General features: G+C 40.9%; 1 protein-coding gene across 1 annotated transcript in view; it reads right to left on the bottom strand.

Annotated features, from left to right (window-relative positions):
- Window positions 1-13,332, bottom strand: part of Morc3 (MORC family CW-type zinc finger 3) — a 48,258-nt gene extending 34,926 nt beyond the window's left edge. The window contains exon 1 of the mRNA XM_058577242.1: window positions 13,238-13,332. Within this exon, the coding sequence (XP_058433225.1) occupies window positions 13,238-13,276 (39 nt within the window). The 5' untranslated portion in view covers window positions 13,277-13,332. The remainder of the gene's footprint in view (window positions 1-13,237) is intronic.
- Between the last annotated feature and the right edge of the window lie 2,399 nt (window positions 13,333-15,731).

Here is a 15,731-nt window from a genome sequence, read left to right as displayed (position 1 = left end):
ATACTCATATAAAATAAAATAGATTTCAAGCCAAAGTTAATCAAAAGGGATAAAGAGGGACACTACATACTGCTCAAGGGAACCATACACCAACAAGACATAACAATCATAAATATATATGCCCCAAACAATGGTGCAGCTATGTTCATCAAACAAACTCTTCTCAAGTTCAAGAGTCTAATAGACCACCGTACAATAATTATGGAAGACTTCAACACACCTCTCTCGCCACTGGACAGATCTTCCAAACAAAAGTTGAATAAGGAAACTATAGAACTCAATAACACAATTAATAACCTAGACTTAATTGACATATATAGAATATACCACCCAACATCAAGCAGTTACACTTTTTTCTCAGCAGCACATGGATCCTTCTCAAAAATAGATCATATATTATGTCACAGGGCAACTCTTAGACATTATAAAGGAGTAGAGATAATACCATGCATCTTGTCTGATCATAATGGAATGAAACTGGAAATCAACGACAAAAGAAGGAAGGAAAAATCATGCATCACTTGGAGAATGAACAATAGGTTACTGAATGATCAATGGGTTATAGAAGACATCAAGGAGGAAATTAAAAAAATCTTAGAGATAAATGAAAACACAGACACAACATATCGGAATCTATGGGACACAATGAAAGCAGTTCTAAGAGGAAAATTCATTGCTTGGAGTTCATTCCTTAAAAAAAGAAAAAACCAAGAATAAATGATCTCACACTTCATCTCAAAATCCTAGAAAAAGAAGAGCAAAACAACAGCAAAAGAAGTAGAAGGCAAGAAATAATTAAAATCAGAGCTGAAATTAATGAAATCGAAACAAAAGAAACAATTGAAAAAATTGACAAAACTAAAAGTTGGTTCTTTGAAAAAATAAATAAGATCGACAGACCCTTAGCCATGCTAACGAAGAGAAGAAGAGAGAGAACTCAAATTACTAGCATACGGGATGAAAAAGGCAATATCACAACAGACACTTCAGAAATACAGAAGATAATTAGAAATTATTTTAAATCCTTATACTCCAATAAAATAGAAGATAGTGAAGGCATCGATAAATTTCTTAAGTCATATGATCTGCCCAGATTGAGTCAGGAGGATATAGACAACCTAAACAGACCAATATCAATTGAGGAAATAGAAGAAGCCATCAAAAGACAACCAACTAAGAAAAGCCCAGGACCGGATGGGTATACAGCAGAGTTTTACAAAACCTTTAAAGAAGAACTAATACCAATACTTTTCAAGTTATTTCAGGAAATAGAAAAAGAGGGAGAACTTCCAAATTCATTCTAGGAGGCCAACATCACCCTGATTCCTAAACCAGACAAAGACACTTCAAAGAAAGAAAACTACAGACCAATATCTCTAATGAACCTAGATGCAAAAATCCTCAATAAAATTCTGGCGAATCGGATACAAAAACATATCAAAAAAATTGTGCACCATGATCAAGTAGGATTCATCCCTGGGATGCAAGGCTGGTTCAATATACGGAAATCAATAAATGTTATTCACCACATCAATAGACAAAGATAAGAACCATATGATCATCTCGATAGATGCAGAAAAAGCATTCGACAAAGTACAGCATCCCTTTATGTTCAAAACTCTAGAAAAACTAGGGATAACAGGAACACACCTCAATACTGTAAAAGCTATCTATGCTAAGCCTCAGGCTAGCATCATTCTGAATGGAGAAAAATTGAAGGCATTCCCTCTAAAATCTGGAACAAGACAGGGATGCCCTCTCTCACCACTTCTATTCAACATAGTTCTCGAAACACTGGCCAGAGCAATTAGACAGACGAAAGAAATTAAAGGCATAAAAATAGGAAAAGAAGAACTTAAATTATCACTATTTGCAGTTGACATGATTCTATACCTAGAAGACCCAAAAGGGTCTACAAAGAAACTATTATTGCTAATAAATGAATTCAGCAAAGTGGCAGGATATAAAATCAACACACATAAATCAAAGGCATTCCTGTATATCAGCAATAAATCTTCTGAAATGGAAATGAGGACAACCACTCCATTCACAATATCCTCAAAAAAAATAAAATACTTGGGAATCAACCTAACAAAAGAGGTGAAAGACTTATACAATGAAAACTACAGAACCCTAAAGAGAGAAATAGAAGAAGATCTTAGAAGATGGAAAAATATACCCTGTTCACGGATAGGCAGAACTAACATCATCAAAATGGTGATATTACCAAAAGTTCTCTATAGGCTTAATGCAATGCCAATCAAAATCCCAACGGCATTGCTTGTAGAAATAGATAAAGCAATCATGAAATTCATATGGAAAAATAAAAGACCCAGAATAGCAAAAACAACTCTAAGCAGGAAGTGTGAATCAGGCGGTATAGCGATATCAGACTTCAAACTCTACTACAGAGCAATAGTAACAAAAACAGCATGGTACTGGTACCAAAACAGGCGGGTGGACCAATGGTACAGAATAGAAGACACAGAAACCAATCCACAAAACTACAACTATCTTATATTTGATAAAGGGGCTAAAAGCATGCAATGGAGGAAGGATAGCATCTTCAACAAATGGTGCTGGGAAAACTGGAAATCCATATGCAACAAAATGAAACTGAATCCCTTTCTCTCGCCATGCACAAAAGTTAACTCAAAATGGATCAAGAAGCTTGATATCAAATCAGAGACACAGCATCTGATAGAAGAAAAAGTTGGCTACGATCTACATACTGTGGGGTCGGGCTCCAAATTCCCCAATAGGACACCCATAGCACAAGAGTTAATAACTAGAATCAACAAATGGGACTTACTCAAACTAAAAAGTTTTTTCTCAGCAAAAGAAACAATAAGAGAGGTAAATAGGGAGCCTACATCCTGGGAACAAATCTTTACTCCTCACACTTCAGATAGAGCCCTAATATCCAGAGTATACAAAGAACTCAAAAAATTAAACAATAAGAAAACAAATAGGGCTGGGGATGTGGCTCAAGAGGTGGCGCGCTCGCCTGTCATGCTTGCGGCCCGGGTTCGATCCTCAGCACCACATACAAAGATGTTGTGTCTGCCGAGAACTAAAAAAATAAATAAATATTAAAAAAAAAAAAGTATTAAAAAAAAAAAAAAGAAGAAAACAAATAACCCAATCAACAAATGGGCCAAGGACCTGAACAGACACTTCTCAGAGGAGGACATACAATCAATCAACAAGTACATGAAAAAATGCTCACCATCTCTAGCAGTCAGAGAAATGCAAATCAAAACCACCCTAAGATACCATCTCATTCCAGTAAGATTGGCAGCCATTATGAAGTCAAACAACAACAAGTGCTGGCGAGGATGTGGGGAAAAGGGTACACTTGTACATTACTGGTGGGACTGCAAATTGGTGCGGCCAATTTGGAAAGCAGTATGGAGATTTCTTGGAAAGCTGGGAATGGAACCACCATTTGACCCAGCTATTCCCCTTCTCAGTCTATTCCCTAAAGACCTAAAAAGAGCATACTACGGGGACACTGCTACATCGATGTTCATAGCAGCACAATTCACAATAGCAAGACTGTGGAACCAACCTAGATGCCCTTCAATGGACGAATGGATTAAAAAAAATATGGCATTTATACACAATGGAGTATTACTCTGCATTAAAAAATGACAAAATCATGGAATTTGCAGGGAAATGGATGGCATTAGAGCAGATTATGCTAAGTGAAGCTAGCCAATCCCTAAAAAACAAATGCCAAATGTCTTCTTTGATATAAGGAGAATAACTAAGAACAGAGTAGGGAGGAAGAGCATGAGAAGAAGATTAACATTAAACAGGGACGAGAGGTGGGAGGGAAAGGGAGAGAGAAGGGAAATTGCATGGAAATGGAAGGAGACCCTCATGGTTATACAAAATTACATACAAGAGGAAGTGAGAGGAAAGGGAAAAAAAAAAGGGGAAGAAATGAATTACAGTAGATGGGGTAGAGAGAGAAGATGGGAGGGGAGGGGAGGGGAGGGGGGATAGTAGAGGATATGAAAGGCAGCAGAATACAACAGACACTAGTATGGCAATATGTAAATCAATGGATGTGTAACTGATGTGATTCTGCAATCTGTATATTGGGTAAAAATGGGAGTTCATAACCCACTTGAATCAAAGTGTGAAATATGATATGTCAAGAACTAAGTAACGTTTTGAACAACCAACAATAAAAATTTTAAAAAAATAAAATAAAAAAAAATAATAAACTAAACCTTGTCTGAGTGGGGGGAAAAAAAAAAAATATATATATATATATATATATATGTATATATATCTTTAAAGGATATATATATATATATATATATGTATATATATATATATATATATATCCTTTAAAGAAAGAACTAAGCTCATATAAAATAAGGAAAATCTGAGATGTAACTCAATGGTAAGAGTGCTTCCCTAGCATGCACCAGGCCCTGGGTTTGATTCCCAGAACCACAAAATAAATAAATAATAGGGGAAATCCTCAAGGGTCTCAGGTAATAAAGATTTGAATGGAAGCCAGGCGTGGTAGTGCACGCCTATAATTCCAGCAGCTCTGGAGGCTGAGGCATGAGATCAAGAGTTCAAAGCCAGCCTCACAACTTATGGAGGCGCTAGGCAACTCAGTGAGACCTTGTGTCTAAATAAAATACAAAACAGAGCTGGGGGGGGCGGGCTGGGGATGTGGCTCAAGTGGTAGCAAGCCTGCCTGGCATGCGTGCGGCCTGGGTTCAATCCTCATGCACCACATACAAACAAAGATGTTGTGTCCGCTGATACTTGAAAAATAAATATTACAAAATTTAAAAACAGAGCTGGGGATGTGGCTCAGTGGTCACGTGGCCCTGAGTTCAATCCCCAGTACCAAAAAAAAAAAAAAAAGATTTGAATGGAGATGCACTTGATATGAGAGTAGTGATATTTAACTGGATATACAAAGCTTCAGCTAGGACAGGAGAATTGTGAGTTCAAAGCCAGCCTCAGCAACTATGAGGCACTAAGCAATTCAGTGAGACCCTGTCTCTTAAAAATATATATACAAAATAGGGGTGGGAATGTGGCTCAATGATTGAGTGCCTGAGTTCAATCCCCAATATCAAAAAAGAAAAAAAGATATACCAGATCCTTCCTCACCCTGAGTAGCCTTGAAATTGCCTTAGGTAATCCTATACAAGAATGAAGGTCTGTTCTCTGGAGAAACTGATGGTGGTAAGCTCTAGATTCCTGTGACAATGGAAAACTAGTGGACTAAGATCAAGACAGTGAAGAGTCCACATACATATAAACCTTCATGTATATGGTGCCAAGATCATTTAATGGGAAAAATGGCCAGTCTTTGACATAAGAGCCTGGGAAAACTGGATATGCACATTATCTTAACGCATACAAAAATTAGATCAAAATGAATCAAAGAGCTAAAACTATTAAAAAAAAAAAAAACTTTAGGAGAAAGCACAGGAGAAAAGCTTCATGACACTGGATTTGAGAATGATTTCTCAAATATAACTATGTCATAAATTTAAATTATGCATCAAAAGACACATATAGTGAAAAGACAATTTACAGAATAGGAAAAATATCTGCAAATCAAATATCTGACAAGGGATTAATATCCAGAATATATAAAGAACTCCTACAATTTAACAATATGAGCAAAGGACTCCAAGGTGTATAAATGGCCACTAAACAAAACACATGAAAAGATGTTCAACATCATTAACAATTAGGGAAATACAAATCAAAACCACACTTAGATGCTGTCTCACTCATTAGATTGGCTACTATTTAGAAAACAAAAACAAAAAAACAGAAAATAACAAGTGTTGTCAAGGATATACAGAAACTGGAATTTTTTTTTTCTGTTGTGTGAAAGTTGTCACTACCAAAATGGAGTCAACTTGTGTCAAACCCTAAAAAAATAGAACCCAGGAAGGCCATAAAGGAAGGGTCCTCACAAATATCTGCCTAACAGCACACGTTTCCTATGTCCATACTTACTCTGCCACCATATTCTGCATTGCCAACAGCTTGCTTTTCCCAATTAACTCTTCATTTTGAAGAGCTATTCTCTACGTTGTTATTTAGGTTAACAGTTGCTAGGAATGTATGGTGCAGCTGCTATGAAAAAACAGAATGGTGGCTCCTCAAAAATTTAAATATAAGCCAGGTGTGGTGGCACCTGTGCCTGTAACTGCCTGAGGCTGAGCAAGGACTGTTTCAGCCTGGGCAACATAATAAGACTCCATCTCAAAAATAAATAAATAAGTTTGTTTGTTTGTTTGTTTTTTAAAGGGAATCACCATATAGTCTAGTAATTCTACTTCTAGGTTTAGACCCAAAGGAACTGAAAGAGATATCTGTATGTCCAAATTCAAAGAGCATTATTCACAAAAGCCAAATGGGAGAAACAACCCAAATGCCCATTAATGGATTAATGAACAAACCAAATGTGAGGTTTTAGGGGGAAAAGTTTTTCTATACTCTCATAATAGTTCTGATAAAAAAAAAAAAAAAAAGTGTGGATTTTTCCCACACCAGCAAAAAAATTCTCCAACTCTTAATTCCAACACTAAATACCTGGAGTTAATGCAGACACAAGACAGACCCCACTTCAGATGCCAATTTCAAGTTCAGATCTCCTATACTTCACAGGTTGGGGGTTCACACCATCCCTACCTATATGATAATTTGTTAAAATAGCTAACAAAACTCAAAGAAAGAATTAATTATGTTTATTGGTTCATTGTAAAGGATAACACACACACAAAAGAGATGAACAGCCAGATGAAAATCACATTGGGCAAAGTATGGGGAAGGAGATGGAAGCCATCAGGATCTTTTTTTATTGCTGGGGGGAGGGGGACCTTACTAGGGATTGAACTCAGGGGCACTTGAACACTGAGCCACAACCCAGCCCTATTTTGTATTTTATTTAGAGACAGAGTCTCACCAAGTTGCTAAGCGCCTTGCTAAATTGCTGAGGCTGGCTTTGAACTCAGGATCCTCCTGCCTCTGCTTCCCAAGCACCTGGGATTACAGGCATGGGCCACTGCGCCCGGCCTCTTTACCTCTTTTTTTCAGGACTGGGGATCAAACCCAGGGTCTCACATGTGCAAGGCAAGTCCCCCCCAGCCTTTTTTTAAATTTTGAGACAAAATCTAAATTGTCCAGGCTGGCTTTAAACTTTCAATCCTCCTGCCCCAGCCTCCCGAGTAGCTGGGAGAACAGGCAGGCAGCAAGCTCTGCATTATAAGAACTTCTACAGATCCCATTTACTATGCTGACAGGATAAAGATAACTGTGGGTTACTTCTGTGACTATTACACACATGGATTTGCCCCTCACAATCTGGAATTTGCCCCTTATCGTGTGGGAAAGTCTCTAATGTTATTTTTTAGAACATTGCAGACTATTGTCCTGTCCCAGCGGCCTTGTCTTGGTGATTTTGCTTTGTCTGGCTCTAGCTTCTTGGCATTTCTGCTGACCACAAAACCCCAGAAGGCTGAGCTAACTTCTTGCCTGCCATCCATCTCCTGGCATGATATCATACTCCCATAGCTTTAAGGACTGGTGCACTTTTTTTTTTTTTAATTTTTTTTTTTTTTTTGAGAGAGAGAGAGAGAATTTTTTTAATATTTATTTAATTTTTTTTAGTTTTTTCGGCGGACACAACATCTTTGTTTGTATGTGGTGCTGAGGATCGAACCCGGGCTGCACGCATGCCAGGCGAGCGCGCTACCGCCTGAGCCACATCCCCATCCCTGGTGCACTTTTTAACTCCTAATTTTCTGGTACGGCTGTTAACCCCATAAGACTGAGAGCTAGCTTGGTCATCCTACTTCCCCTGAGAAGTCTTAATCCTAAGGATTCCTGTTTTGGGGGGAGGTCCCTGACCTCCTGTTTCAAAAACATGTGAGCAAAGACAACAACTTGATACTCCTACCTCCCTCTCTCATGCCAAACTACCAGAATAGCTAGCAGCCAGGATTCTACATGTCATGGCAGATGACTAGGTGTGGAACTCCTCTCTAGAAACTGACTTCTAAAAGTTCTATTTCGTTCTTTTATAATTCTACCTAGCCCTCTAGATAGCTATTTTTATTTGAAAATAACTGTAAATTCACATACAATTGTAAGAAATAAGACATCCCATTTACCTTCTTTTACCATCTTACCCAATATGATTAACATCTTATAAAACAGTTACTACTGATAGCATCTCCTTTTGTTGTTCTCATTTTTTAAAAAAATTCAATTCTTTTGGTTGTTTTAAACAGACTTTCCCATTCTTTAGGGTCTACCACATACTTATGTGCAGTGGTCTCAATAAAATGGCTGTTTCCTACTTGATTAACCCAATAGTGAAGCCCATCAGTAGGACTAGCCCTACTCACGCAGGAACATCTAACAGCTTTTAGTATCTCACTTGAAAATGTAAACTGAAAGCTAACTATCTCCACACATCTGAAAATGCATAAAATTAGAAACCAAAAATACACAGGAAAAGAAACAAAAAATAAATAAAGACAATGCAGTATGCAAAAGAAAATCTCTAAAACGTTACAGTTAATATATCCGGCAATAGGCCAGGCACGGTGGCATATGCCTGTAATCCCAGCAACGCAGTAGGCTGAAGAGGAGGACTGCAAGTTCAAGTCCATCCTCAGCAATTTAGTGTGGCCCTAAGCAACGTAGTGGGACCCTGTCTCAAAATAAAAATAAAAAGGGTTGGGGATGTGACTCAGTAGTAAAGCACCCTGGGCTTAATCCCTGTACCAAAAAAAGTTAGGTGACATCCAGTTACCTATCAATCAGAATCTGAACCCAGGAGGGCAGGCTCCAGAGCCTGTGTTGTCAGTCACTAAACTATAATGCTTGCAAAGAGTAAATCCCAAAAGAAAAATATCTGGGATGGAGAGACAGAAAAAGGAGAAGGAATTTGAGAAAAACATTAAAGGGAAGTCCTCAAACAACAATGACTCTCAACTTGTAACAGGAACTTAAAGAGGGTGCCTCTGCCTAAAAAGCAGACTCTTGGGCCTGGGATTGAAGCTCAGTGTTAGCGCGCTTGCCTCGCATGCGTGAGGCACTGGGTTCGATTCTCAGCACCGCATATAAACAAATAAATAAATAAAGGTCCATTAATAACTAATAAAATATTTTTTAAAAAAGCAGACTCTTCACTTGGACCTGTAGTTACCCTTCACAATTGGTAACTAAAAGCAGAATAAAATTTGACATCTCTGACTGCATTTTTTTGTGTGTATGTGTGGTACTGGGGATTGAACCCAGAACTTTGTACATGTGAGGGAAGCACTTTACCAACTGAGCTATATCCCCAGCCCTCTGACTTCAATTTTTATCTGTCTCCTTTTTTATCTTAAATTTTGCGGAGACAGATTCCCACTCAACTCTGCACCTGCACACGTAATCACTTAAGAAGTAGATCCCAAAACTGGTAATTCAAAGTTTATTAGCACTAAATTTACCTTCCAGTCTCATCCTGTTTCAAGACCAAGGCTGCCAAGATGGGAATAACTAAGGTATCTGCAACGCTTGCAGGAACATTCATCTGCCAGCTTTTACAACATCCTGTTCCAGATCCCCTACAGAATGCTAGAAATGTCTAGTACTTGGGAGCCTTGCAGGCAGATCACCCCATGATGAGACTGCCCCCTAAGCAGAAGCAATCATCTTATAGGAACCAAATGACCCCTCTCCAGGATCACAGGTCTGACAGATAAAAATCCTACAAAGCAAATAGAGATTATCCCCTGAACAAGGGCAATTTCCTTTACAAAGATAAATTGTGAGACCAAAACTGATATAAGGATCAATCAGATCACATTTTGACCAAATCTACTTAATTATGCATAACTCTTGTCTGCCCCAATTCCTCCTCTACTTAAACCTAAAGCTCATCTCAGAACCTCTGAAACCAAAGCTAAGGAGATCTGGCACCCCTTTCCTTCCCTATGGAAGGAAATTAAGTCGGTTTCCTGTTGCACAATTACTTTTTCCATTTGCCCCACCTGCTTTGTTGGGGTCCCTATAGCTGGGCCTCTGGCCAGACTCCAGTAACAAACTGACAAAATATTGGGTGTATCTGAACACATCTGGAAAAGATTTCCCAGTTCCTCTGAAAATCTGGATTACTGAGTGATCAGCACAAAGAAATAAAGCAAATAAAATGTAAGTTAATTATTAACTTCAGGGAAAATAAAAAGCCATATAGAAAAGAAAATGCAATTATAGTACACTGGCACATGAGCATAAAGTTAAGAGTAAGAACAAACCATATTAATAATCGAAACCCCCAAAAGTGACATATGCATTGGGAGAAGAGGAGGCAGTGAAGAGTGCTTGTGTAGGCTAAACCCAGAGAGGATTTCTGAAAGGGTGTGAGGAATCAACAACAAAGAAATGGTGTAAGCATTTTACTTAAAAAAGGAGAGAGAGAGAAAAAAAAAAAAAAGCACAAATATTTTTAAAGTCTTGTCACTTTGGATCTCGGACTTCCTAACTAATTTTTTTTAAAATTAATATATAGTGGGCTGTGGATGTAGCTTAGTGTTAATAGCATTTGCCTATGGTATCCAGGGCCCTGCATTCCACCCATCTCCAGCACAGCAGAGAGAGAAAGAGAGAGATCTTTTCCTGATTAAAATTTGTACATACTAAGGAGGTTCCCTTTGACACTTGAATTCTATGGTTTTTATTAAACATTTTTTTTAATTTTTTAATTTTTTTTTTTAGTTATTGATAGACTTTTATTTATTTATACATGGCGCTGAGAACCGGACCCAGTGCCTCACACATGCCAGGCAAGTGTGCTACTGCTGAGCCACAACCCCAGCCCAAATTCTATGGTTTCTGACAAATGCAAAAGCTCATTAATTTTTATACCCTCTCTTAATAGAAGCATCTGACAGCTGTAGGCAAATGAATGGGTATGGGTGTGCTCCAATAAAACTATGCAAACTGAAACTGTATTTCATATAATTTTTGTTATGTCACAAAATATTCTTTGATTTTTTTCCCCCAATCATTTACAACTGTATAAATTGTCCTGATCTCACATGCTATACAAAAACAGGTGCTACGCTGATTTGGCCCACAAGCTTGCCAACTCCTATCCTGAAGCAAAAGCAGAGACTGGTAGAGATACTGTCCAGAAGCTGCAGATGGGAAACCTCTTGTCAATTAGGTTCCAAACAGATCATATTACCCACAAAAGAAAGACCTAGCACACTGACAGCTGCTGCATGGAGCCAGCCAGCTAACAAAACTGCTTTCTTTCTTTTTTTTAAATTTTTTTTTTTTTAGTTGTTGATGTACCTTCATTTTATTTATTTATATGCAATGCTGAGAATTGAACCCAGTGCCTCACACATGCTAGGCAAGTGCTCTATCATTGAGCCACAACTCCAGCCGGAAACTGCCTTCTTGAAGACTGTTTTGTTTGTTTTGTGTTGCAGTAATGAGCATGGAACCCAAGGCCTCAAGCATGCTAGCCGAAGCACAATTTAGACAGTTTTGACCCTTGATTTTGTTTGATTTCTCACTTAAATATTTGGGGGTTGGGGTATAACTTCTATTTTGAAACAGGATCTTGATAAATTGCCCAAACTGGCCTCAAATTTACAATCCTCCTGCTTCAATTTCCAGAATAGCCGAGATTAACAGGCCAGTGCCACATCAGGCTTCCCACTTCAATCTTAAAGAGGCAGAGACAGCAAGTGCAAGGAGGCCAGGAAGATAAAACAACCAAATTGCAGAACCAGTTAAAAAACCAAGTCACTCCTATTGTGCACTACAGGTTTCTGGGCTTGACTGAAAATGACTCAAACTGGTCATGTTCTGCAAAACTTTTAAAAAGTCGTCTTTTGATACAGGGTCTCCTAAAATTGCTGAGGACCTCACTAAATTGCTGTGGCTGGCCTCAAATTTGTGATCCTCCTGTCTCAGCCTCCAGAATTGCTGGGATTACAGGCCTGCGCCACCACACCAAGCTAAAATTAGAAATTTCATTTTTATTTATTATTTCTGGTGTTAGGGACTGAATCTAGGGCCTCACACCCCCCACAGCTCTGAATAGGTATTTTAAACTGGACATGATCAGACTCATATCTGAAGCCAAGGAAAACGTTAGAGTGCCCAGATGCACACAGGTGAGAGGAAGAAATTAATAAAATTTAAAGGCAGTAATAATAAAGCTGATCTCTATACTCCCAACTACTAAAGACTACCTCTTTCAATAAGCCAGTTATGTAACCAAAGAACCTTTTTCCGGAATGTGTAAACAACTCTCATAAATCAATAAAGATCCCGCCCTCAAACCCAAGAAAAAGGAATTTAGAAAAATGGGCAAATGATTTAAACAGGGAGTTCAAAACAATAATAATGCGAAAAAAATGATCAACTTCACAAATAATCAAGGGAATGAAACCAGATTTTTAACACACAGGATTGGGGAAATGTTAAATTGGAACTCTACCAGGTGTTGGTCCGTGTCAGGCTAAATGAATGAAACAAATGTCAAACACGCAGCATTTCAGTGCCAGCAGATACATTTTTACCTAAGAATGCCAATAGTGTCAAATAAACTTTTCCTGGATAATCAGGTGAGAAAGCCACACCCACATTTTCAGATCGTGACATTCTAAATCCGTGGGACCACTCCCTAAGGTTCCAGATACTAGAAATGCTAGAAGGATTTCCAAGAGCTCCCAGGGACCCGAAACAGAGCGTCCGAAGGGCAAGAGGAGAGCCCAGTGACCCAGAGCCGGGGCCTCGGTGCCAGGGAGGCGCAGGACCCGCAAAGGGCCCAAGGCTGGCCCGGCTCTGCCCGCGGAGTCCCGCGGCCCGCCCGGGCCCGGCGTCCCTGCTGCGGACTGCGTTCCCGCCCCGCCGCCCGCCGCTGAGAAGGGGCCTCGCCCTCCGACGACAGCTGCTAGGCGGCGGAGAATGGACAAGAGGAGGGGCCGCGAGGGCAAAACGAAAGCCCGCGCGGAGGCCAGGGACGGAGGCCAGGGATGCAGCCCAGCCCGCCTCCGAGCCGCTCCGCGCAAAGCGAGATGGCGACCCCTTCCCCAGCCCCGCCGCGGCCCCGGCCGCCGCGCCGGGCCCTCGAGTCGCCACCGCCCACTGCCGGCCCCCCCTCGCTTGCCCGCCTGCCCGCCCTCCTGGGACACGGCCCGCTCCACCCCTCGCGGCTGCTCACCGCGCTGAGGCGGATCCCGCTGGGTGGCTGCGCCGCCATCTTGAGCGAGCTACAAAGCCAGGACCGGCCTCGGCCGCGACCCGACTCGGGTGTGCGACGTTCCACCCACTTCCGGGGCGGGTCCCAAACAAGCCCCGCCCTCACTTCCGCCTCCAGGCAAAGCCGAACTAGCAGTCCCGGCGCTTGGACTTGCTGGGCTTGTTAACCGCGGGCTGTGGTAGGCGTCAGGCCGGGCGTCGGGCGCTTGTGCGCCAGCCCGAAATTCCTGGGTCCGGTTGCGGTCCGGGTGCTTGACCTGGCATGTTGAATTGCGCTGGAGAAAAGCTTCCAGTGCTCACTGCTGTCGATATTTTAGGAACCTCAGCAACGAGATGAAGTCAGGCCCGGCGCGGTGGCGCACGTCTGTAATCCCAGCAATTTGGGAGGCTGAGGCAGGAGGATCGCGAGTTCAGAACCAGCCTCAGCAACCACGAGGCGCTAAGCAACTCAGTGAGCCTCTGTCTCTAAATAAAATACAAAATAGGGCTGGGGAGGTGGCTCAGTGGTTGAGTGCCCTGAGTTCAGTCCCCAGTATCCCGGTATTCCCCCACCACCACCACCACCAAAGAAAAGAAATTAAGACAGAACATAGTTCATTCTTTGGGAAGTTACCAGAAGATTATCAGCCTTCAACCGGATAAACGCCTTTAGCTGAACGCCCTGGTGCATGTCTGTAATCCCAGCGACTCCAAGGCTTTGGCAGGAGGATCCAAAGTTCCAGATCAGCCTGGGCGACGTAGCAAGAACCTGTCTCAAAATTTTAGAAAGACTGGGGATGTAGTTCAGGGGAAGTGCTACCCTAGCATGCTTGAAGCCTAGGTTCAATCTCCAGCACGGAAAATATATTAATAAAAGCAATATAGAAATAAAAAGGCTTACTCCAGATTTACTACTTAGTAAATATTGTTTGCATAATGGGACTCCATTGAAGCAAGGTTAAAGACAGGCAGTCAATATAGATAGGTAATCAGACAGAGAATGGTTTGGGTCTGGGAAGTTGAAGGCTGCCTCTGGGGCATTGAAATGTTAATGCCTGCAGAGTCCTTCCTCTACCTTTACCAAGATAACTTTCTCCTGCTCCAACCTGTAGCTAAGGTAACCTGTTGCAGGAATTGTTCCTTCCTGAAGGGAATTGTAAAAGTTGTTAAAGAATGCCTTCTGGGCTGCTCCTTCCTGCCTGGATCACTCCACCTTTGGCCATTCTCCCTTGTACATTTACTTCTCAGCTTTTGGCCATCCCAAGGCATCTCCTGGACCAAGTCAAGTGCGTCTGGGAAAACAGAACTCAGCATTGGTAATCAGCAAAGGTAACTCAGCAAAGGTATCACTACCTTTACTACTCTTCTGCAGTTTGCATCTTATGTATTTTAACTTGAGACTCGTAAATGTTAAGTATTTTTAAATTAATGAATGTCAGGGACTAGAAGGAAATTCTCCTTCAAAGATTAGCCTGACAGCCCCCTGGGAGACATCCTGCCTGGGAGGCATCCTGCAGCTACCTATCTCCCTGGAACATCCTGCGGTTATCAGGATCTTCAGACATCTTGCAGCTGGCAGTTTTACCACCCACATCCAGCAATTGTTGATTAGAGAGCTTCCCCATCCCCAGCATATAAATACCCCTGTGTGAAAAATAAAAGTTTGCAGCTTGATCAGAATTTTTGTCTTGCTGTCACCTTCCGTGTCTCTTGTCCCTTCATTCCTCCCCATCTAGGTTCGCTGCCCACGTTGATGTGTCCTGCTGGACGGGACAAATGAAAGAATAAGGAAATATAAAACCAAACAACCCTGTGATCTCTTGTCATCTTTGTCACTGAAGAATAAAGTAAATCACCTAGAAGTGCTACTTATTACCATTTGCGAAGCTCTGAACCAGGCAAGTCTCCGGTTTCCAGGGGCTTTCAGATATTTTTTTTTTTTTTAAAGAGAGAGTGAGAGAGATAGAGGTAGAGAGAGAGAGAATTTTTTAATATTTATTTTTTTTTAGTATTTGGCGGACACAACATCTTTGTATGTGGTGCTGAGGATCGAACCCGGGCCGCACGCATGCCAGGCGAGCGCGCTACCGCTTGAGCCACACCCCCAGCCCCTTTCAGATATTTTTGTTAGGTGCGAATCTCTTTCATCAACTGTGTATTAAGAGCCTTCTTGGTGTCTGGCAAAGTGAGAGTGCTGAAGGGTACACTGGTAAGCAAAATAGAGAAAGTTTCAAGACTCTTAAATGAGAGGTGGCAGTAATGACAGTGAGTTGTGAAATCAATGGTGAGTCTTAGCCGCACTTGGTTAAAAGAAAAAGCATTTTAATATAATGGCAAAGTGCAAGGCCTGTCTGAGCTTCCATGTGTACTTACTAGCTGTGTGACATTCAGCATGTTACTTTATCTTGTTGTCTCGGTATCCTTACCTGTAAAATGGGAGAAATTATAGTACTTTCCTTGTAGGGCTATATGAGAAT

The sequence above is a fragment of the Marmota monax genome, unplaced genomic scaffold (assembly GCF_021218885.2).
Source record: "Marmota monax isolate L192 unplaced genomic scaffold, Marmota_monax_Labrador192_F-V1.1 WCK01_AAM20220418_F8-fsc00125, whole genome shotgun sequence".
Taxonomy (NCBI): domain Eukaryota; kingdom Metazoa; phylum Chordata; class Mammalia; order Rodentia; family Sciuridae; genus Marmota; species Marmota monax.
This window is presented reverse-complemented; position numbering and strand designations above follow the sequence as displayed.